At 39.8% G+C, this 23451-nt stretch overlaps 1 protein-coding gene across 3 annotated transcripts in view; it reads left to right on the top strand.

Annotated features, from left to right (window-relative positions):
• TMEM131L (transmembrane 131 like) overlaps positions 1-23451 on the top strand; it is a 79770-nt gene that overhangs the window by 23403 nt on the left and 32916 nt on the right. For 2 of the 3 annotated variants that reach the window (XM_058803632.1, XM_058803633.1), the window contains 6 exons: positions 10616-10687; positions 11592-11715; positions 12757-12873; positions 14884-14994; positions 20754-20831; positions 22766-22919. In XM_058803632.1, the coding sequence (XP_058659615.1) occupies positions 10616-10687; positions 11592-11715; positions 12757-12873; positions 14884-14994; positions 20754-20831; positions 22766-22919 (656 nt within the window). Of the gene's footprint in view, positions 1-10615; positions 10688-11591; positions 11716-12756; positions 12874-14883; positions 14995-20753; positions 20832-22312; positions 22477-22765; positions 22920-23451 lie in introns of those variants that run through there. The other variant, XM_058803634.1, reaches the window with a different exon arrangement.

Below are 23451 nucleotides of genomic sequence, written 5' to 3'. Positions count from 1 at the left end.
TGAGAGTAGGTTTATGACTGGGCTGTTGAAGCATAGAGATGATGAAAATGCACAGTGCTATCAGTTAATAAATGCCAGTGAACAAAAAAATTGTCTGCATATTTTTATTGCTATTTTAAGAGGTTCTTCATAAGGTTCTGTATGTTGTGTCCTATCTAAAAAGAATTCCACACATCACATATGGCATAGATTCAATGAATTAGTGCACCAGAACAGAAAGCTTCACCAAAGGATGCCGAAACATTTGGAGGGGGCCTAAAGAGGATGTAGCACATCCCAACTGGGAGGGGTGGAAAACAAGAACAAGAGAGTGATGCTCCTGTGAGAGTGTTGGTGGTTTGGGGTTGAAACTCCTTTTTCACTGTTGGTATTTGGCTAGTGACTTTAACTTTTCATCCTGAAGATTGGTAGTGGCCCCTGGAGTGTGAGGGAGCAGCTTAGTTTCCTTGGCATGCATAGGATGTCTGTGTGACCACAGCTTCCCCCTGCAGCACCACACTTGCAGTACCTTACAGAAAAGTGTAGCCTTGCTTCTTCTCCATATATTTTTATTTGCATCATATTTTCACATTCATGTAGTACAGCTTGTGAAAATGCTTTTCAATTACATGAGAAATTGTGTATTTTTTAGGAAACTTATGCAGTTTAAATTTGTGGTAACAAATTTGAAGCACTTGGAGATGCTTCAGAAAGTCTTGTATGAAGTTCCATCTGCTAGAGGAGATAATTAAGTTTTTAATAAATTCGTCAGTCAATAGTGGCAATAACTTCTGTCCTTATAAAACTGAAACATAGCCCTGAGAAAGCTTGTCTTGGTCTATTACTCAAGCAAGTGGTTTGGTAAAAGGATTTTGCAAGTGGTGCATGGTTTTAAGGTTTTGAGGGACTTCCCCAGCATGTTTGTAAAATAAATTACTGCCAGTAGAGTGAAACTGTATATTGGAGTGTTTGCTTTTTTTGCATTTGTAGCATTTAACGCTGCCTTTTAACGTGCTTGGAGATAACTTATGCAGTTTTCCATACTGAGCTCATTTTGGTTGTCTGTCTTCATACTGGCTAAAACAAGGCATGGTATTGAATGCTCCTGGGTAAATTGCTATTCTTAAAGGTTGATGCTCAAAGATTATACTTTGTTTTTAAAAATTTGGGCTGAAATTCACAAAAGAGGAAAAAATGCAAAGTCCAGATTGATGCTTTCCACTATTGGGGTACTTTTGTAGCTTTGAGATGTGATTTTAGTGACTTTTCTGTAACTTCTTTTGAGGGAAACTGGTATCAGATGCACTGTCCAGATCAACAGGAATAAATTAAAAGCAGAAGTTACTACTTTTTAAAGTCCTAAGTCTGAGTTTTCTTGTGTTTGCTTAGTTTCCTTTTTAGTTAGCATTCTTTTTTTCTTTTCCCAGGGAGGAGCAAGGCAAGGGGAAGGATTGTGGGATTTTTGGCACTTAAAGGGTTCAGTGCAAACGTTTCCTATGGGCTGTTGAGATCCATGCTGTCCTACAGGCCTTTCCTTATAAAAAAGAAACTAAAAGGCTTGGATTAATGTAGAAACAGCAAAAGGCAGCTCCAGTAGGAAGATTATCACTCTTAATTACTGTAGGAAGATTATCACTTCTTAATTACTAAGCAGGTCAAGCTTATCAGTGACCACAGAGCTCTTTGATGCATTTTGCTGAACTGCTGCAACTTAAAATGGTTTCTCTCAAGATAGAAATTTTTGGCTGTGCTTGATGTAGAAAAAGGAAATGGTTGGGTGCAGTGAAATTTGACAAGAATGTGACTTCCTATTGCTGTGAGCTTTGCAGCCCCACAGTGCTTCCTGTCGATGCATCCTTCTTTTCTCAAGGCAAGTGCCAGATTCTCAGGGCTGGAGGAAAACTAGTTTCCCTGGCATGTGGAAATTAAACACTTGAAGGAGGAAGGGTTACTACTTACTTGACAGAAGCTGGCCCTTTGCTCTTCAGCTTGGAGAGAGTTTTTGAGTAAAACTGGATGTGCTTGATGAAATGAATTTTTATTTTTACTGTTAAAAACAGAGTTGCAGTTGGTATGTTTAAAAAGGTGAGGTCACTTGGATCTCTTCCTTCTCTACTAGTAATTGGTCTGTAGGCATGCTGCAGGGAAAGCAAATAGGTTCATTGTTACTTTTGTGGGAATTAATTTAATTGAGGCAGGTGCGATAGAATTTGCTTCTTCTGAAATACCTGCCTCTTGTTTTGTTCAGTTTGTAGTTATGTTAATACTGGCCTGTGCTTGAAAACTGCCCTTCCCACTAAAATTTTCTGCTGTCATTTTGCCATTGCAATGACAGAAATAAAGGCTTTGCTACCTAGTAAGTAAAAATAATTGTGTTCTTCTTAGGTAAAAGGCAGGTGGGTTTGTGGCCTATCTCCTGACTTTTTAAAGGTTCTTTTATCCTGCCTCTTTCATGGGGCTGTGCTGTGAATTTTGACTGCTTTCAATAAAAGGCTTTGAAAACTGTGGGTAGGGAAGAGTCATTTAAATTTCATGGTATTTCAGCTCAAGGCTTGCATTAGTGCTTTGGTTTTTGCCAGAGGAGGCAGCATGCTGACACTGTGGAAGCCTTTTCTCTAGGTACTTCCCCATGCACCCTTTCTCTAGGGTTCGTGGTTTCAAAGTGTCTGAAAAAGGCTCTGAGCAGCACATCTCACTTGAAAATGTTTTATTTTCAGTTCAGAGATGCTGGGCAGGAGTGTGGCTGGAGGACCTGATCTTTCAGAGATGTGGAGACTGATAGCTTCTCTTGTAGAGGTTTTGAGTTTTGTGAGAGTTGGGCAGTGTTCTTCAAAAAGCAGCCATTTCTGTACATGAATTAAATAGGACAGGGTGCTTCAGCTTTGGCTGCCCTTATTCATTGTAGTTAATGGAGTAAGGTGGGCAAAAATTAACATCTCAGCAATTATTTATGATCTTAGTGGCAGTTTTTTAAGAACAAACCTGTGTTACATAGGCAGTCTAAATGTTCTGAGGGTTTTTTTTGAGGGTTTGGCAACTAGAGGGTCAGCAAATTATGCAAAAAAGTGAATTTGGCTAAAAAATTTTGATGTTTAAAAAGGAAAAAAAATTAGCATGAGCTGGTTTTGTGATTTTTGGTTTTATTTTGCAAACTCACGGGCTAGAAGCAGTCTTCAGAGAGACATGAAAATGCAGTAATTTCATTAAAACCTCATAAGTCCAGGACCTGGTAAAGACAAAACATCAAGAATACCAAGGCTCCTGATGGAGCCAAAACTGTGTGTTTGTGTTGGGCAAGTGGCTCTTTTAATTTGTCTTGGGAAGAACTTAAAAAAGAAAAGAGTGCATTATATAGTTTTAATTTTAATGGAAGATTGCTGATTTCTTTGAAAAAGATAAATTGTAAAGAAGCTTATAAAAGAGAAAAGCAAGCTAAAGATTTTATTTGAGAGCAGTTATCAGAGTTTACCTCATGAAATATTGCAGAATGTAAATGTAGTTGTTGAATTATATGAAGCCAAAAATAAAATGAAGGTGGATGTTCTGCCTGGCAGGATATTTGGGATTTGCTGGCAGCAGTAGAGGTGCTTCAGAGGAAAATGTGTTTGATGTGCATTTTGAACTAGTGGGCCCTGGACAGGCATCCAGAACAAGTAGCTTGGTTGCTGTCTGTCCAAGATGTCTAAAATGTCCGTGGTCCCCCTGGAATATCTCTAGTGAGTTGCTTGAAATTCGGGTAAGTAAAGAATTCCAAAGAAGCAATTTCAGAAAATAATTTCAAATGAATTCAAGTAATTGTGAATTAACGTCTTAATTTACTACAGATTTCAGTTATTTCAAAAGTTGGGGATTGATTTATGGTAGGGAGTAATTCCATTTTGCTCTTAAACACACTTTATTGTGCTGCTCCTGCTACTAAAATGCAAACCACAGGTGCAGCTGGGGAAGAAAGCCTTTTCTTTTCACCAAGATGTTCTCTGTAGCACTTTGTCCCTCACTGATCATCATCTCCCCTAGATTTCTTTACAAGTCTTAATCTCAGTTTTATTGTGGTCTGTATTTAAATTCTTTGGAGTTAGTTGTGAGGCTAGAGAGATAAGCCAGTTTTTTTTAATCTGTGTCCTCCCATTTACACCCCATTGAGAAATGTGGCTTTAAGGCCTATCGGGTGAGATACTCTTGAGTTTGATCATTGCAGTTTTTGTTGTTTTGTACCGAATGAAACTGAAGCACTGCTGGCTTAGGTAAATGCTGTGCAAATGGTTTGTGTAAATGCTATTGCAGAACTTGGTAGAAAAGGGGAGGAGCACAGGCAGTGAGAGGAGAGAAGGTTGCCCAGGAAGGTGACCCATGGCTGTGGAAACACCAGCGCCAGAGGATGGAGCAGAGCAGGTGGCTGGAGCAGAGCAATGCATGAGGGACCAGGTGGAAGTATGGAAGTAGTAACAAAATGGTTTCTGCTTTACACAGGCTAGGCTTACCTACCTTTTTACTTCACTGCCTTTGTAAATAAGTCATCCGCTCATTGAAACTTTTGTGGGCAGGTCTTAGCTATATGTTGCTTTTCCAACTTCAGTAGTTTAAGAAATAAAAAAGAAAGAAAATGTTGATAGACTTGCCTTCCTCCTTAAATTATGCCATAAATTATGGGATTTGTTTTTAGAGAGCTTGTCTCATCCATTTCACTGGTTTCTTCTGGTTTAGCTGTCCTTGCCTATTTTCCTGTAGCACAAACATGCAAAACAGCAGGTATACATGCACATGTTAGTTGCCAGATAACACTGTTTTGGCCTTTCCTGCTTTCCACAGTCTGGGATTCAGTCCTTGATGCATGCAGTGTGCTTCATAGGAAATAAAGGCAACCATCCTTCTTACAGAATTATAGAATGGACCAGAAGGGACCTCAGTCTACTTCAAATATCCCTGCTGTGGCAGTGACAGTTCTACTAGACTGGATTGCTCAGAGCCCCTGTCCAGCCTGGCTTTGAACACTTCCAGGGACAGGGCACCCACAACTTCCCCTGGGCAATGCGTTGCAGTGCCTCATTACCCTCACAGTCAAAAAAGAAAATTTCTTCCAGAAGAAGCACAGCTCTCTGGTAAAGCATGTAAGTGAATTCCTAGTGATGGGTTACAAATCCCAAGCATTCAGAAGCAGTGAGTCAGTCCTCCCTGTCTTCCTAAAAAATGCAGTGCTAAAAATAAGGGAGCCTTTGGGACCTCTAGGTTTCCAGCATTCAAAATTCTCATTTGGTCATTCTTTTTCTTTAAAAAGTAAAAAAAATCTAGAGAGACTGAATGATTCATGTATTGTCACAGGTTGGTACAGGGCTTCAGGAGAAGTCCTGTAAGTCTCTGGAGCTGAGGGTGGCAAGTGTGCCTGCTCTTCCCCACGTGCCAAAGCCCCACAGGGACACACCATGTATAGCTTGGCCATGAGCAGTGCAGGGTTATTGCAAGCTGGACAATTTCCTGGTTTCTGAGGACTCTTTCTGTCTCTAGGAAGGAAGTTAAGGTTACAAAAAATTCATAATTTAAAAACCGTTCCTGTTTCTGGTTTTGGCAGAGTTCAGAGTTGCCTTGATAGTAAACTCAAGTTTTAATTTTGTATTTCCAAACAATTTCATGATCTCTTTCAAAGGCACTGTGTGTCTCTCAGGAGCTGCACTGTAATGTTCCTAATACTGATAGCTGCTTTTACTACCTTTGGTAAAGGAGAAGTTGAGAGAAGGGAGGGATTAGGGATATGATGAACCAAAGCTTTGCATTAGCTCTGCATAACACTTTGATTCAGCTGCTTTTTCTATTTCTATATCTATTACCCCTTAATTACCTCTTTTCATTTGTCAGAATAATTTTTTTGCATCAGCTGCAGTCAGCATGATTAAAAGTATCTGTGTTTGATTGTTTCCCTATGTGTTCCATTCTGTGTTTTCTTTATCACATGTAGTTTAGAGGAATTGATGTAAAATTAGTCAGTAAAGAGAGGTTTTATTTCATTTTCTCTATTTCAGCTTGCATAAAAAAAGTACTTTCCTGTACAATACATACATGCTTTCACATCTCAAAACCTCGTCTTGTGGGTTCATTAACATGACTGCACTGGTCATGCAAAGTGCTAAAATGCTCAACATAAGTAAAATTTTACTTTTATCAATATACTGAGAAATAAACCACCTGTACTGCCTAAACAGATACACTCAAAAAGGACCTCTTGTGTGTTCAAGAATCCAGTCCTTTTTGCCTGCTGCTTCCAAGAAAACCCCACAGCCATAAAGCAAAAGGCCTGACAATAAAATGCCTTGCCCTGACTTGCTTTTTTCAGCATGTGCTGTTAACAAAGCATACAAAAAGGAAGGAAGAAGAAAGGGAACCAAGTAGCATTTGTGATTATTTTCAACTACAGACGTTCCTATCTGAATCATCAGATAATATGCATGCTAAGATAGTATAAAGTAATCAATTAAAGAATTAAAGATACAAGGAAGACATAAAAGAGCTAATAGAAAAAAAAGCAACATTGGGATAAATGTCCTTCCAGGAAATGTCCTTCACTTTTTGTCAAATGCAGCTTATTCTGCAGATTGAGTATTTTATGTGTATAATCAGATGAATTAACTCAGTTTTAAAATTACATTTAAAATAAAGGCAAAACAAACAAAAAACCCCAATGCAATCTCCAGCAATTTATTGAGATGGATCTGCTCTTTTGTTTGGATTTTTTAGGAGAAATATTTCTCTTGTGATTTTGACCAGTGAAATAGGAACAAATCTCCTGTGAAAAAAGATCTGTTTCTGTTGGAATTTGGGAGAAGCATAAGGCTTTTGCTTATTTTAAACAAATGTTTGTAATATACATTGCATAAAAATATTAGGCTTTGGGACTGTAAATACTGACCTGGTTGTTTACCTGTATTTACTTAATACATCACAGCCTAACAGAACTGAAAGAAGCAAGGGCAAAACAATATCAATGCTGTATTTATCAGTGCTCTCAGCATCCCTATATTAGCATCTCCTTTTGATAGTCCCAAACCAACAGGACACCAAAACGTTCTTTCCTGAATCAAGAAACACTGTGAAAGGCTGGAGCTTCTCCATGTTCAAACACCTCTGGGGCTTCTTAGTGGAGGGAATATGGTAGCTTAACATTTTACAGCTCATGCACCTTTTAAAAAACAACAAAAAAATTCCCCCAAAAATGCTGCCCTAGAGTTATGTGTTCCTCTGCTTGCACAAGTGATTAATGGTGCTTGCATTCCTCCATCCTGCTCTTCTCCCCTGGTGTCACCCCTCTTCCTTACCCTACCTCCCCTCCAGCCCACTTTTTTCAGTTCCATGTCCACCTTTCTCCCTGGTAGGCATTCCTGATGGTTGTGTGCACATTTGGATTTCTCTCTCTCTCCTGGGTGTTTTCTGCAAGCGAGGGTGATGACCTGAAGTTTTTGTGGGCTCACCCTCACCTTTCCTGCCAGAACCTGTCCCCAGAGCCTCCTGGTGCTCTGGGTGACCATATGGTGCCCTCCTCAGTTTTTCTTACTCTTTTTTCCTGGAAATGGATAGTTCAGGGTGTCAGGGTTTTAGATATATTGTGTGGATGGAGAGGAAGAGGGGCATTGCACTGGTGGGCTGGGAATTGATAATAGCACCATTTAAACTAGAATTTTGATGCATACCGACCGTTCAAAGTAATTGCCAAGAATTTCCTTGCCCTCCTCTGTTTCTTCCTCCTCCAGTTCACTCATGCTTAAAAGTATCCTCTGAAATGTTGGAATTGAACTGCTCTATCAAAATCTGCCATTCAGAAGATGCTGTTCAACTGGTCTGCCAAAAAGAGATGCCATGGAACATGGGGACCAGCTTTGTTAGATGACATGCTGAATGGGATGCTAGCAGATTTTTAAAGCACTGAAAGAGTAAAACTGGAAACTGGACCTTTTCTGTTGTGAAGAGGCCTGTTTCTCCACACTTGTTGTTTCAAGACTTCCATTCTTAGGCAGATATTTCTGTCTCTCCCAAGCCTGTGACATTTTCATGAAAGGATCCATGTACTTTTTTTGGACACATCATCTGTAGTTAAAAGAGCAATTTTGGGCATAATTTGAGGTGAATCTATTGGTAAGATGATGTTCTTAGAGAAAAAAAAGTAGGTTTTTTTTTGTTAGAAGTGACTTCAAATTTTAAATGTCTAAGTAAATTGCCTTGGTGTTTATTTCAGTGTCAGATTCCCCACAGAGCTCTGAATTGTGTTTGGAACATGGGGATGCAGAATGGTGTTCTGCCAGCTTCCAGCTGCCTTTTAGAGACAGAAACTGGAGAAGTGCACTTCTAATGTAGATGGGCCTGTCTCTTTCTCTGTACAGTGGTGCACTTCAAAGCACGTCCTAGTTGTTCGATTGTCATGAGCAGAATGTTCTCCTGCCTGTTCCCATTATTCCAACCTGTCATCTTTTCCCTTGAGGGGAAAAAAACCCAACCCAAAGCAGTGGTAGTTCTCTTTCTACCAGTTCTGTTGTTGAAGAAACTCAGCTCTCAGGTTATGTTTTGGCACTGCTTTGGGGCCTCTGATGAATGGTGCAGCTGCCCTGGAGCTGGACGGTGGGCTGGGTGATGGGCATGGTGCCACAGGAATGTGGCTGTGCTGCTTTCTGGGCCAGGCTGGAGCTTGAAGTGACTTGGCAGCTTTTGTGGGGTGCAGAGCAGAAGCTGGATGTCTTGTAATCACAGGACCATTCCTGGTCAAGCGGTGTGCAGGGATGCTCCAAAGTTATCTCGGTGCTCAGGAGCCTGCTCAGAACCTGCACAGGTCATTAACTGAGTCTTGGCTTCAGCCATGCAAGGTCCAGGCTGCCATCTCCAGAAGGAATAAATGGCACCCCTGGGATCTTCCTGCTGCTACTCTTACAGGGATTTTCCCTTTTTTTTTTGACTAGTAGAAGGTTGGCTGAACAGCAATACAGTGCATTTTTAAGAGCCAGTGCTACAGCATGGCCATGTTCACCTAGACCAAATTAAGTGCAGTCTCCAACATCCACTGCTGCATTTGCACCCAGCTGGTGCATTTGGTACCTATTGCAAAGAGCAAGAATTGAGAGGGAAAGAGCTGATGCTGCTAGAATTCCTCATAAGGAGGACAAGTCTTGGAGAGCTATTGCCAATTACATGAATTGGCAGAGAGAAGCACTCAACTTCTTGCTGTTGTCAGGAAAGATTTTTCTGGTGGGAAGAGGTATTTCAGCAGTACCTGTAAGATGTTGTGGTGAGGTTCCAGGTCATATTGTAGTGCATTAACCAGTGGCTTAACTTTTATTCTGCTGTTCATGTGTATGCATACAATAAAAGGATTTGAGGGCCTTTAAGAAACATGTCTTCCTCAAATCTGTGGCTTTTACTACAATAGTAATTTTAATTTGTATGTGTTACAACAGTACTCAGACTTAACTTCTGAGTATGTACCTGAGGCTGAATTTTGGAAGGGGAAGAAGGTGCTGGCTGTGGCAGTGTTTCTAGGAATGGAGCAAGAGTGGGCTGCTGCAGAGACAAGGTGGTTGGAAGGAGGCTGTCACTAGCACCTCCTCAGGAATGCTACTTGGATATATTGCATTCTGCCTGCTACACTAGTGAGAGAATTCTCTCCATCCTATGATTCTATGTTTTTATAAAAGTTGTGGGTTTTCATAATAATAAGTATTATTTTTCCTGACTGGTAATAAATTATGATGTCTGTTGCTTTAGAATATCACAGCAGGATTTTGTACACAGTAAGAGATATTAAAGGTGTAATGTCACAGAACTACATTTTAAAATTGGGAACCAATTGACTGTACTACCACAAATTATGCAAAGCAGCTGGATACCTAATGAGACCACAGTCCATCTCTCCCTTCTTTGACTCATCCTTGCTAGGATGCTTATTAGCATCATCCAGTAAAGATGAAACTGGTTCTGGCTATTCAACATGCAGACTGCTTCTGGGGAAGCTTTTAACAGGGTGCCACTGGGTATGCAGATAAAATAAAAAATGCTAGGCTTGTTTTTTATCACTGTGGTTTTTGGGACTTGTGGAAGACAAATTTTAATTGAGAAAATGATGAAGATATCATGGAATTTCTATGTTACAGAGTATTGAGTAATGTTGAAATAAGCTAAAAATGTCCTAGAACTAATAGGAACTTTACTGTGACTTTTTGTAGGGCAAAGGAAAGATGATGGTATATGTGCTTCACAGTATTTTTTATTCTGTTCTGCATAGAAGAAGCAAGCTGGCTTTTACATTACAGTTACAGCTATATAAGCACTTCTTCTATCTCTGCTTTTGCCCAAGCTGCTATTTACTTCTCTACCTCTACATCTCTCAGGTGGGCTTGTCCCAGTGCTTCCATAGATATTTAATTGGCGAGTAATCTGTTCCATGCTGACGTAATTTTCATTCCTCAGGACTCTTCCCAGTTGTTTTCCCTCTGCAGTCCACTGCACAGCCCCATAAACAGGTGCCAGCATGGCTGTGGAGACCTGTGCAAGGAAGGAAGCTTCAGAATAGAAGGAGTTAAGAGCCTGCAATGTATCTTCCTTCCCTGCAGATTGTAGCATCATGCCCACTAAATATTAATTGTGGCTTCTTTTCCCTTTTTTTCAGCTTCTCAGCAAAAATGCCTCCAAATGGGAAGGCCTTACATTTTCACCCATCAGTTCTGCATTTTGGAATGCAGTGAGTATCCTACATGATTGTTATTTTGGTTAATAATGAGGTGTGGAGGAACAGCTACACTGGGCTCCATTTGGGTAAAAAGCATTAGCTGGGATCATGCCACTATCTGAAAAACAGAGAAGTAGTAATTGCCACAGAGCTGGAAGTACATTTCTTGCCTTGCAGTGTTTTGTAAGTTAAAATCAACATAGTTCTGAGAAGGAGGAAAAGATAATTGGCAATATAATACATTCTGGATGTACATTTCAGGTGATTCTGCATGGATGTCAAATAATTGCTTCATGCTGGTTGTTCATTTTTGAAAGATTGCCTTTCTAGTGGAGGAAGGACTTGTTTTTTGCCTCTTAATTCAGATAACAAAATCCAGTCCCAAGCAAAACATACTGGTAGAATAAATGAGGTTTTTCTTAGTTGTCTTTTAAGAAAACTTTAAAAATTGTTCTTAAGTGATAATGAGACTTTGATCTCTCAGTAACCAAAAAGAAACACAGTCTCCTTGTGAGTAAAAGGAATACTTCAGAGGATGCACTGGAGGAATGTCTGAGATGTTGGGGTTTAGGGTGTACTAGCTAAAGCAAAAGCCTCAAGACAATCATTGCTTTAGCTGACAAAACAAGACTTCAGTTATTTAAATATTTTTATCCAAAACTTTGTGCTTTGTAAGGGTTTTTTTTTTTTTTTAAACTTCTAGTTACTCCAGTGAGTTTTGGCCAAGTGTACCCCACATCCCAGTGTTACATATTTGCCTTTGTATACTAAAGGCAAAATTTGTTTGGTGTGTTTCCAGAGATAAATTACAAGTAGGTAACTGTTGCAGATGAACATGTTTTAGGGTAATCTCTGTTGTTCCTTTCATGTGCTTATAAAGTGAATCATTTATCTTTTTTTTTTTCTCCTGCTTTAGGTTACTGGGGATACCCAGAGCTAAAATGCTGCATGCCTACAACCCTAGTAGAGATAGAGATGTTGTAGTCAATTCAGTGTTTACAGCTACTAGACAGTTTCATGTGTCTCCCGCTCATAGCCGGGTGAGTGTTGATTTACTTTTGGAAAGTATGTAATGGCCAAGTGCCAAGCCTTCCTGCTTCCTCTGGCATGAGCTCTTCATTCTGTGTTTTTGTGCTTTTTTGTAGGACCTCCAACTCTTTTTCTGTTTTGCTAGTGGTTTTTTTGTTCACTTCTACTTAGACTTGTTTGGGAGAAGCCATCCAAAACCTACAGTAGGAAATGTGTTTGACAGTAACAGAGGAGGAGAAGAATTTTTCAGTGTTAGAGAGGCTGTTTAAATCACATTCTGCTTTAAGCAGCATTATGCAGTAATCCACAGGCATGTGGGTGTTCTACAGCCCTGAATTTTCAGTCTTTTGAACAGTCTTGCATATTTGTCAGAAAAACCTGCAGTGAAATGTTTTATGTATTTTGCATTGCAGTAATGGGCATAATTGCCTTTATGATCTAAGACCATTATTTCAACTCTGATTTTTTTTAACAATATAATGCATGTTAAGAATGAATTGCTGTGGTCTCAATTGGATGAAGCCCAGTTTTTATCCTCTGCTGATGTGCAAAGGGGTTTTATTATGTTTTCATCTTATTTTTGCTTTTACTATAGCTGAGTGGCTATTACTGTGCAGACATAAATGTCATTGTTATTCCACAGTTACTGAGAGTGTTGCCCAAGTTCAGCTTGGCTGATTTGCCTGTGTATCACAGGGGCACTGATTCACTTTGCAATAGCCATCTCTCTCTGTGTGGGGAGGTGTCTGTGTGCATTCACAGGCTGTCCGTGCTGCAGGGTTAATATCCAAAAAGAAGCCTTGGCTGGTGAGGCCCCATGCTAGCTGAGAAACTCCAGCCATAACTTGGCAGGCTGCTGTGTAATCTCAGCTCTTTGTAGTAAGAGTTGAGAGTTGTACACAGATGAATCTTCTCAGTGCTGAGGTTCTGCTTAGTGGGATTGGCAGATGGGGATGTACATGTGGAAGTGTCCTCTGGGCCCTGTGACTGAGTGGGGAGTGTGTGATCACTGGCACCAAGCAAGCAAGCAAGCTTCTTTGTGCTCTCTGCAGGTGATTCCAGCCATGGGAAAGATATCTTTCAGAGTACTCTTCCTGCCCACAGAAGAAGGCAGCATTGAAAGCTCATTATTTATAAATACCTCATCTCATGGAGTTCTTTCATATCAGGTAACTGCTCTTATTTTTCATATCAGGGAACTGCTCTTATTTTTAGCTTGAGTTTTGGATTTTCTTGTGTTTTAAAAATTGGTTTTCATAATTTTAGGGACTTTGAAAGTTAATTGAATTCCTGATACGGATCAGGTGGGGTAATGTTCCCAATTCATCCCTTTTACCAGATCATGCTAGTGTCATGATCACATACATGTATGTGGTTAAACTTACTGCTGTTAGTGGGGCCAGTTGAGGTGGTAAAACCAAGTGTATTTGTATGTGTGTACTTAAAAGATCATGGTTTAATTGGTTTCATATATTAGTGTAGTCTAGACTGCACTGTGCTGGAATACATTTGTTGGGAAAAACCCACAAGGAATTATTTAAGGTGGTTTTCAGCTACTCTGCAGGATTTTATGTAAACACATTGGGGATGTAGCATAAGGTTAGAGGTTTAGGCCCATAAAACATGAAAGTTGAAGTAATGTTTGTGCCTTAAAGCTGTCTGTTTTCTGAATAACTGGTGAATTTAAGAAGGTCTTCAGCTTTTAAAAAATTTTTAAGGGACACTATATACTCAATTCTTGGATTTTATTATTTTGAAGAAAAATCTTAACTCTGAAATTAGTGATTTAAAAAGAATGACAGTTTTAATCAATCATCAAACTATTTCATTCCTATACTTTGATCTTGTACTGGAAAACAAAGCTCCTTAAATAAAAGCTTAGGTAAGTTCAGTTGAAATACTTGGGATTTTAATACAAATGTTGCAGTTATCTAGTATTTATTAGAGGTAATGCCACATTTGGCAGGAACATATCAAGGATGAGGAAAAAGTGCATTTTAGAGTGATTGACCTTTTCTTTTTGACATCTCACCCTTCTCTGTGCCCTTAATTTACTGCCCAGTCAGCTCAGCCTTTTATCAACACGTTGCAGGGAAGCAATTGTCAGTGCCTCCTCAAAATCAGTTTGTTTCCTGTCGGACTGCTGCAAAAATCAGTAGCAGGCTGGTTTTCCTGGACATTTTCACCAGCTACCTGAGACATAGCAAGTAGCTGTCCATGTTTTCAGCTCACATTAGGTTTAGGAGTCAAAAGGAGGCATGACTTGAGTGTTTGATGCACAGTTACAGTGCTCTTGAGAGCCCCAAAGCTTTGAAACATCTGATGTTTCTAATGCATTTGTTCGAGAGTATGTTCAGAAGAATCACCCAAATGGAGACAAGGCACCACTGTATTCTAAATACCTCAATTAAAAAGAAAAAAAGGCATATTCCTTTTGTTTTGGTATTTTCTATCTGTAGTCAGAGATCCTCAGTGAGCATAAAATGCATTTTATTATCCTCTTAATTAAAAATACGTGGATTTTTCCTCTTAAAAAACAACAAATATATGCATACAAGTGAAAAGCCCAAAGTAATTTTAGTTAGCCCCTGATGATCCCCTGCCTCCTTGATCTCTCTTGGCTCCACACCCCTCAGTTATTGTGCATCTCCTTGTCAATAAATTAATCTTGGTGGAGCAAAATATAAATGCAGTAGAGCCATCCAAATTACAACTCTTACAATGTTCTGAAAACTGCAGTCTTTAAAAACCAAAATAATGAAAAAATATTTTACTCAATTTTTAAGGCAGAGCCATTGAATTCAATATTCAGTGGGACTAGTAACAAAGTTTTCTTAGAAATTTCCTCTTTCCTAAATGGTGATAGATGTATTGTAATTGCCTGGAGAATAGTAGGAGAATGTAGGTGCTTCGTTTTTGAGATAACCTGATGTCCTGCTAGTGAGTACTTTGTTTGTCTTTGTAATAGTGCCTGAATGAGTGATGATTCTTAAGTGCCATTATGTCTATGATAACTTTTTACGTTGGAACTTTATGTTTATTGTCCTTTAAAAGAATTTAATGTGAAAAACTGATCTGTTTTTGGGAAGATTGTTGTCATTAGCAATGTAGTTTTGGAAGCTGCTGTTAAAACTGAAATTCTAGATATTGATGTAATGACCTTTTTCTTTTAATACCAGGTTTTTGGAACAGGAAGTCTGGTGTCTTCTCCAGAAGAACTTAAAGTACAGCTAGCAAATGCCTACTTACTGCTTCCACAGATTCAGAACATCCAGGCATCACACACACTGGTACAGTATACATTGTGAGGGGAGAAACCCAAGTCTGTTTAACCACAAAGATTTTTGACCTCAGGTTGTGAGGATGCAAGGAACATTAGCAAAAAATCCGAGTACCAGTGACCGCAGGAGAGAGATTGCAAGATGCAGGGTTACTGTGATAGCTGCTTCATGAGACAGTCTTTGGCATTTAAACTATTCACACTTGTTGTTCTTCGTGCCCCTATGGTGGGGTACCCTCTAAACTGTGCTGACAAAACTATTTGTGAGGCTCTGCTCTGACTGAACTAGAGAATTGGTCTGCCCTAAACAAAAAAATTAACTTTATACCATAAAATTGAGAAGGATGGGAAGGTGTATTGGTTTGTTCTGTTTTTCACTTCTGGCCAGTTCCCCATGCGAGTTTCCAGCAGGGTTACACCAACAATTAGCCACAGTTAAAAAGCATGGTGTGCTGCATGGATGAGACTGGGAGCTGGGAGTCAGGCTGCAGCATCCCCTCCTGCCCCTCCTCCCCTCCAGTGCTGAAGATACCAGCTTTGCTTACTGGGAGCAAAGGAGCTCTGGAGAGCACAGCCAGCTGAATTTATGAGATGTAAATACTGGAGTTGAAAGAAGTTTAATGATTTCTGTCATTTGGTTGCAGTTGCAGATATTTTCATAGTCTTCCAGTCCATACAGAACCTCTCAAGTGAATAACTAATCTGAAAAACTGATCTTTCAGATTTCCTGTTGTATTATACACAGACATTGTTTTTCCAAAAACATACTTAGAATACCTTAGCATGTAACAAAATGTAATACTTTATCTAAATGTAAGCTGCGTTAATTGCCTTTGTGATGCCTTCTGTTCTGAGAAAAAACACCAGCACAGATTATATTTTTCAATCTGCTGTGTATATATTAGGTCAATCTTACCTCTATCCAATGTTAGTGCACAGTTTCTTTCTCTCCCTTTCTTTTCCTCCATACCAGTCTCTTCCCTGTAGTTGCACAGTTGCACTTGCTTGTGGACAAACAAAGACAGACTCTTGGAAAGGAAGCAAAAGTCTTCAGGTTTTGTAATTTGGGGTGCTAGAGGTAGAACTGAGAAGGGTTTTTTTTTTTATGCTGTTAATGTCTGCTTCTTCATATCTAGCTCAATGGGTTGTTGTCAGGTAGAATCTGAAAGTTGCATACATGCTCTTTTACAGTTCATTCTGAATTCCAGAGTGGAGGAGCTATGGGCTACATTTGACATTTTTCTCACTGTAGAATGACAAACATTATCCTATGTTTTATTTGTATGGAGTACAAGTTTGAGGTCATGTTTAGCAGTGCAGCATGATACCACCTGGCACTAATCTTGTAGGACATGAGGTGGGAGAGAGCATTGACTCAATATTCCAAGCTCTGGGTGTAGTTTTTCTGTGCTGTGTTGTAATTAAGGTAACACTCTTCACTGCATGTTATCAATTTGAGCAGCAGTGGGATGGGCTCCTCAGCTGTTGAAGATTATAGATCTAAATATTGGACAGGAGTTTATGGTTTGAGTTTGAGTTCCTCTCAGAAGAATGTTTCTCTACAGCTAGCTGTCCTCTCCAGAAGTGCCTTTTTTCAATTCATCTCCCTTACATTCTCATCCAGATCTCATTTAAAAAAAGGTATGTTTTGTCCAGTTTATATTTTAAGCTCAGAAGATGTGGAAGGAAGAGAGGTTGATGAGGTTTGAGTGAGTGACTACACAAGGGCAAGCTGAATAACTATTACACGTAGAATGGAGTCTTGTCGTGAAAAAGCATTTAAAACAAACCAGTCATACTCACTTAGTCATATGCACATTTCTTTTCCCCTGTTTATTTTTAACTGACATAAAATATCTATTTTAATAAATTCAGGACAGCATGAGCCTCATTTGCACATCCCTTTTCACCTTGGGATGATTGAGTTCTAACCTTGCATGACAGCTTTTAGTTTGAAACATGGAAGGTGTCCTTACCTCTGAAGTCCACTTATACTGCTTGGAAACCTCAGACAGAGCGCTCCATGCTGTGTGTCTGTATTTTGCCTTCTATTTTAAAGGTGGTTGTGTTTAAATTGTTAATTGACATCCTTGGTCATCAAGGCCAAAAAATCTTTGACATCATTTAGTCCCATTATGTGCTAGGTAGAGTGACTTACCAGAATTGCTGGAGGCCTTGTTACCCCAAATACTTACTTTGATGGTTGGAAACCTACACCTGACTTCCAATTTAAATTGCTTTGTGGCCATTTTATATATAGAGATGCACATTTAATTTATGTAACTTATCCTGCTTCTGACACTTAGAAGTGTTTGTAGGTGGCATCAGAACTTTCACTTTGTCAAGCTGAAGTGTCCATGCTCTGTAGCATCTTTGGTAATGGGCTGTCCATTTCTTCACCAAATTGACCACCCCTTTTGGAGCTTCTTCAATTTGAAACTATTTTGAAGGTCAAGGCCAGAATTGTAAATAGGGAATATGGGTAAAAATTCTGCCACTATAGGCTGTTTGTGTTGGAAATATAACATATACCTGGGGATTACAGATGGAAGTTTACGGTAATGTTTCCATTGGAAATACAATGTGCGACAGGTTTGTGTTTGAATTTTTTGTTGAAAATGAACTCCCATGGATTTTGTGTGTTGTCTTTATCTTTTAATGGGCAAAGCACAAGGGCCTTTCTTTTTTCTTCTTCGTTCCCGCGTATTTTTTAGCAGAAACTTTTGTGCTTAATAAGAAAAGAAAAAAGCAAACTTGCCTTTCTTACTGTTGAATGTCTCCATCTTTCTGTGACCCTTTTCAACGTTTGAGCTTTTGAAGGGTTGGGATTGGCATGCTCTGCCTGTGCTCCTGGATCCCAGGATTTCTGGGTTTGTGGCTCACTTGTTGGGAGGAAGAAGAGCGGTGTCCCACAGTGTGAATCCGTTGTACATCCACGTGGCCACTCAGCAGTGGCTAGTTACCACTAAGCCGTGACAGATGGTGCAGCCCATATAGGTCATCTTTGTTTACGCAGCTTCTGGGTGTAGTCTTTGCTATAGTTGCCTGGTTTTTGGCATTGTTTAGTATTTGGACAGCACTAAGAGGGTAGCTACATCACTGCCTGGCTGTGTTCAGGATGGTGGAAATGTCAGGGGAGGAGTGGCATGCAGGGTGGAAGGTCTTATCGTAGGAGACACACAGATACCGCTTTGCTGACTGCCCAGAGGAGGTCAAAGTTTATGAACTGACAGCTTGGGAAATACTGCAAGTACTGGCAGAAATGTAGCACTCCTTAAGCTATGTTTTGCTCTGGTGGGCAGAGGATCATAGAAGCAAACATGTCCAAGTGTGGTGCTTGGGTGTGGAGAGGGAAGGAAGGAAGACAGTAGAGCTTTCTTGGTGTGCTATCCTGATAACTGCCTGCAAAAAACTGATGAAACTCTGCTGAATCATTATTACAGGGACAGCTTATTAACACCATTCAGAATAGAAATACCACTTTAGGGCCAGGGATTGTCCAGGACAGGAACTTTGAGGGATCAGCCTACAGGAAGAAGAGGAGGTTTGTTCTTTTTCAGTGAGACTGTAGACAAACTCCAGGAAGTGATTTGAACTCTACAGTCCTGGTAATGATGCAAGAATATATCCAAAAATCTTCGAGACCATTTGTGTGGTTTCTGTCAGTTGTCTTTGTTCATATAGGATTTGTGGGTGCTGAGTATGTGTGTACATTCAAGTACGTATGCCCGAGTACCTAATACAAAATAGAGGCACCAGGTAATTAAGTGGCAGTGCTTTGCAGAGCTCTCTCTGAGATTTCCCTGCTGTGCCTCTCCTTTTTAATTTGCCCCTGGTGCAAGCACTGGCTGCATAACTCAGCTCTCTGCTCTGATTCATTAGCAGTGGTGTTTACAGTATAAATGGAGTGATTGCACTGCTGGGAGATGGTCCTGGATTTGTCTGTTTGGAAACTCTGCCTCTGACAGTGTTTCCTTCTCAGATGCATTATCTTCTCTTTAGGGTTAACTCAGAGCCATCCTGCTGGTGCTGTAAGATATTGGGCATATCAGTTATGCATTATTGTTTGCCTTAGAGAAATGCAAATCCATTTCCTGTTCTGAAGATAGCCTCACAAAGAAATAAAAATTTCTCTTAGAAAACAGATCAACAGCAAATATACCCCAGTAGCATTATTTCCCCCTCTGTACATTTGAAACTTCAATTTTAAGGACAGCAGTTCTCATCTTAGATCTATGCCAGGTCAAGAAAAACAAAGACTGGAAAAATACAATCTAGCTGATTTTTTTAATATGGATGTGGGGTCTTAAGTTACTTTAAATGACAGTAGTGTTTTTCAAAGAAGCACTGAAAAGGGAACTTTAAGCATCAGGTTTTATCTGATCAGAAAATGACCTCCAAAGTTTTAATTTTATTGCCTTGTTAAAACTCCACTAGCAGCCATGTGTTTGTTTTTTTGGTTTTTTTTTTTTTTTTCCTGCTCTCACAATTTGATACAGACAAAACATCTGTAAAAGAAGAAAAGACGTTGCAGGGGTTTGAGCCCCCAGAAAGCTGTGCTGGGGACTGTGTTTGACTGTGTTTGAGTTGCCACTAACCACATTTACAGGGGCTAGGTCGCCCTCTTGTGTGAAGCCTCAGTCATTTTGGTATGAAATCCTGTTGAATTTGGAATGCAAATATTGGCTTCCTTTTGGCAGTGCTTTTATAAAACTGGACCCCATGAAATGCCACACATGTGCTGAATCTCTCTACTCATGTGCCTGTCCTATTTTTCCTGTACTAAAAAGGCATGAAATAGGATGCTAGATACCTTCAAAAATTTCTTCAGTTTTGCTTTTCACCATCAAATTATTGAAATTGTTTAAAGTCAGTTTCATCAACACCTTCAAAAACCTGAACCTGCAGATACCCTACTCAGATATATCAGTATCACAAGAGAACAGAGGGTGGGGGTTCCACATTAGCCTCAAAATTAGCTTGACATTTGGCTGTAAGAAAGGCACTGACAGAGTGACAGGTCTGCCATTCTGATTCTGGCTTTTTTTGTTATTTTGTTTTTTTTTTAAATTTAATTCAGAATTGAGATATACTGGCTATGCAGCTTGTGCCAGTAATTTGGCAGTGCAGATTTCCAGATAGCTTTCATGGACTATACTGGGCTTTGTTAGTGCTGTTGCCCCATTAGATTTATGAGTGCTTTACAAACTGCCACAGTCAATGTCATCTTTTATTTTATTTTCTTTTCCTATTCTAGTGAATAAAAAGGCAAAACAAGTATTTTCTGTCTGTCCATTTTGGCATGAAGCCTGTGTATCAGACCACATCCAAGAAGCATTATGTCCTTGGCCTAGATACTGTATTTCAGTGTCCAATCAGCAAAGAAAATACACAGAAAACAAGGAAACAAGCTTTTATATTGCACACAAAGGCCCTGTTGAATACAGGTTTTTTGGTATAAGAAAATTTGTAAGAGTACTCATGCAGATGCTGTATAAATATTTAATAATCAAGTGTAATAATAGTTTGATAAGTAGGTAGATATTGATGGAGTGTTGAGATTCAGAGACTGATTGCTGAACTATTGTACAGAGTAATTGTATTCATTAAAAAAATTCCTTACATTGCTATGTTACATATATGAGGATTGCTATGTTACATATATGAGGAAGCAGTCCTATTATCTTTATAAATTATGGTATGTGAATTGGATTTGTATAATATTTGAAGCAATGTGTTTGATGTTTTCTTCACTTTTCTTTCTTACAGACAGAAACTATGAATGCTAGTCTATTACGGGTTCAGCTTGAATGCAGTTTACCTAATGACACATATCAGCAAGTTAAGGTATGTTTTATTATTGTTTTATATCTATGTAAGTCTTCTTATTTTAAGCCCAGCTTAGAGGGACACTTTCCACAGCTGTAGAACTTTTAGCAAAAATGTAGTTTTCAGTGTCTCAGTTTAAAGGGGAATTGTGCTTTTATAAAATTGTATTCTCTGATACAAATTAAGTGTCACACATATCACACAAAAATCTTTAGAAGAGAAGGAGATGAAAAATTATACCCACCACCCCATAAACCTCACATAAAAACAAACCAAAACCACTCCAACAGGCTAAGCATTCTGATGGGTAGGTGTTGTACTGCTGACGTGGGGCACAAAAATGATTAGAGTTCTGTAATTTCTTTTCTCCAGAAACTTTTCACAAGTGTCTGGTTCCCAGTGAGAAGTGATCAGTGAGCTGAGAGGCTGAAGCCTGGGCTGTTTCTCAGGGGAGCATGAGGGCAGCTGGGCAGAGCTGAGGAGGGGCTAGTGTGTTAGCAGAGTGTGTTAGCCTCTCCAAAAGCACTGAGCCCTCAGGAGAGGAGGTTGTCTCGTGTCCTGGGCGGTGCCTCCCGGGTTCTCCTCCCGTCTCTGGGTGTCCTCACAGGATGGGCAGGTGCTGCTCAGTGCCCACGCCGTGGGTGAGGAGCTGGCCCCGCACTGTGGCCAGTGGCACCTTGTGCCCCAGGAGCAATGAGGAAATTTGTAAGAGTTTGAGCAATGAGGCCCAGGCTCCATAGCTGTATTCCTGTGTGGAGCACGTGTTGCACATGGTGGCATTCCTGAGCCGCTTCACTTCCCCGTTTGGTTCTTGCGGTGCGCAGCGCATTGAGGGGCTTGAGGTGTACCTGAGCACTGGAGCCTCTGTGGAGTGCAGCTTCCTGCCCTGTGCTCTCAGCTTCCCTAGGGAGGCTGTGTGGAGTGCAGCTTCCTGCCCTGTGCTCTCAGCTTCCCTAGGGCGCACCACGCCTGTGCCCCAGTCTCCATGGCAGCCCATCTCCTGCTCCTGGCAGCTAGTTCAAGTGCTGGGGGTCTCTGATGCTGTGTGAGCTGTGATCTCATCCTCAGGCACTTCCCCACCCCTGCTGTACTTGCTTGTGCCACTTGAAATCTCAAGAGTTGGAAGTGTTCTGCTGCACTTCTGAGAGCACTTCCCATGCCAGTTTTCTCCTCCTAATCCTCCATCCTGAGCAAATTAGTCCTCCTTTAGTGACCTTTGTCGTTTGAATTTAGTGACCTTTGTGGTTTGATGCAGGACTAATTAATGTTGTTCACTGTTGGTTGTCTAGTTCTATTTTGCTTTGTTGACTTTAATTTTTTTTTTTGCAAAATGGTGTCCGTGTCCTTGTAGTTGCTATGACTTAGCTGTGTTAACAGCAGCCACTACTTACAGACAGAAATAAAATCCTATTTGTATTTTTCTGAAGTATTCTAGCCAGACAACAGTGTTTTCTATTAAGAATTGTACATGTATGTTTGTTTTTTTAAAATTACTTCAGTGAGAAATGGAGACAAAAGCACAGGATTTGGAAAAATTAACTATAAACAGACCAGTGAACATGAACTGTCTTCCTACCATTAAGACACATGCATCAGTCTGTTTATGGCACATTTTATTGAAGGCAGAGGATTTAACAAAGGAAACTGTTTTACAGTCCCTGAGGTGAGACTGACTAAGACAGTTTATAAATTTGCATTCTCTCAAGGTTCAGTGTCTTTTTTAGTTGTTTTTGTCTTTGTTTTTGCTGTGCTCTTTGTACCTGCACTGTGTTGGGTTTCTGCTGAGATTTTAGCAAAGGTCCTAATTACTTTTGTTTTGCCAGCACTTTGGTGCTGGAAACCTTGTCTCTTAGATAATAGCTTTGATTAATTTCTCAAAGTTCATTAGTGTAATGAATTTTTTCTATTCTTCCCCCATCACACACACACCATATCCCTTTGTCTCACTCCAGAGTTGCTGTTTTATGTCTGATGACCCAATGCTGCTAGAAATGAGCTTAACAGTAAGAGTCGAAAATGCCCAGCAAGATTTTGTGGAGCACAGACAATACTTACTGGAGAATCTTTTGATAGTTTATGTAGCAATGGAAAGAACAAAGACCTCAGGTAAGTCCTAAATCTACCTGTTAAGTGTAATTCAGCTTGGTTTTATACATAATTTGTAATTTGACATCCTAAATTGAGGCAAATTCAGTGACAACTTAATTTCACAAGTAAGGGAAGCCAAGTAAGTTCAGTTAAACACAGCTAGCAGAGAATTTGTGTCAGGCAGAGTTATCATAAACAGTTTTCTTCATAAAGGTAACAGTTGTAAAGTTGTAAACTAGATCTCTTTCATTCTTCAGTCCCTCGTGTTTAAATAGTGTGGAAAGATGACATGGTCCTTTTAATTCTATAACTGCATTTCTGGTTTCCCATGAATTAAATTGACCATAATGGGATTGTGAAGGCAGAGTGGTTTATATGGTACTGGGGATAGTGGCCATTATGGAAAGTAGGGTAATGAGATAATACAGATGTGCACATCATTTGTTCTTGTAAGCTAGAATTCCACAGGCAAAACAATCAACTCCTTGCAGTTTCTTTATGCTGCAAATCCTCTAAATCCAGGGGATTTTAAATTATTTATAGAGCCTTG

Source organism: Ammospiza caudacuta, chromosome 4 (genome assembly GCF_027887145.1).
Source record: "Ammospiza caudacuta isolate bAmmCau1 chromosome 4, bAmmCau1.pri, whole genome shotgun sequence".
Classification (NCBI taxonomy): domain Eukaryota; kingdom Metazoa; phylum Chordata; class Aves; order Passeriformes; family Passerellidae; genus Ammospiza; species Ammospiza caudacuta.
The sequence above is the reverse complement of the archived record's forward strand: the minus strand, read 5'-3'. Positions and strand labels throughout refer to the sequence as shown.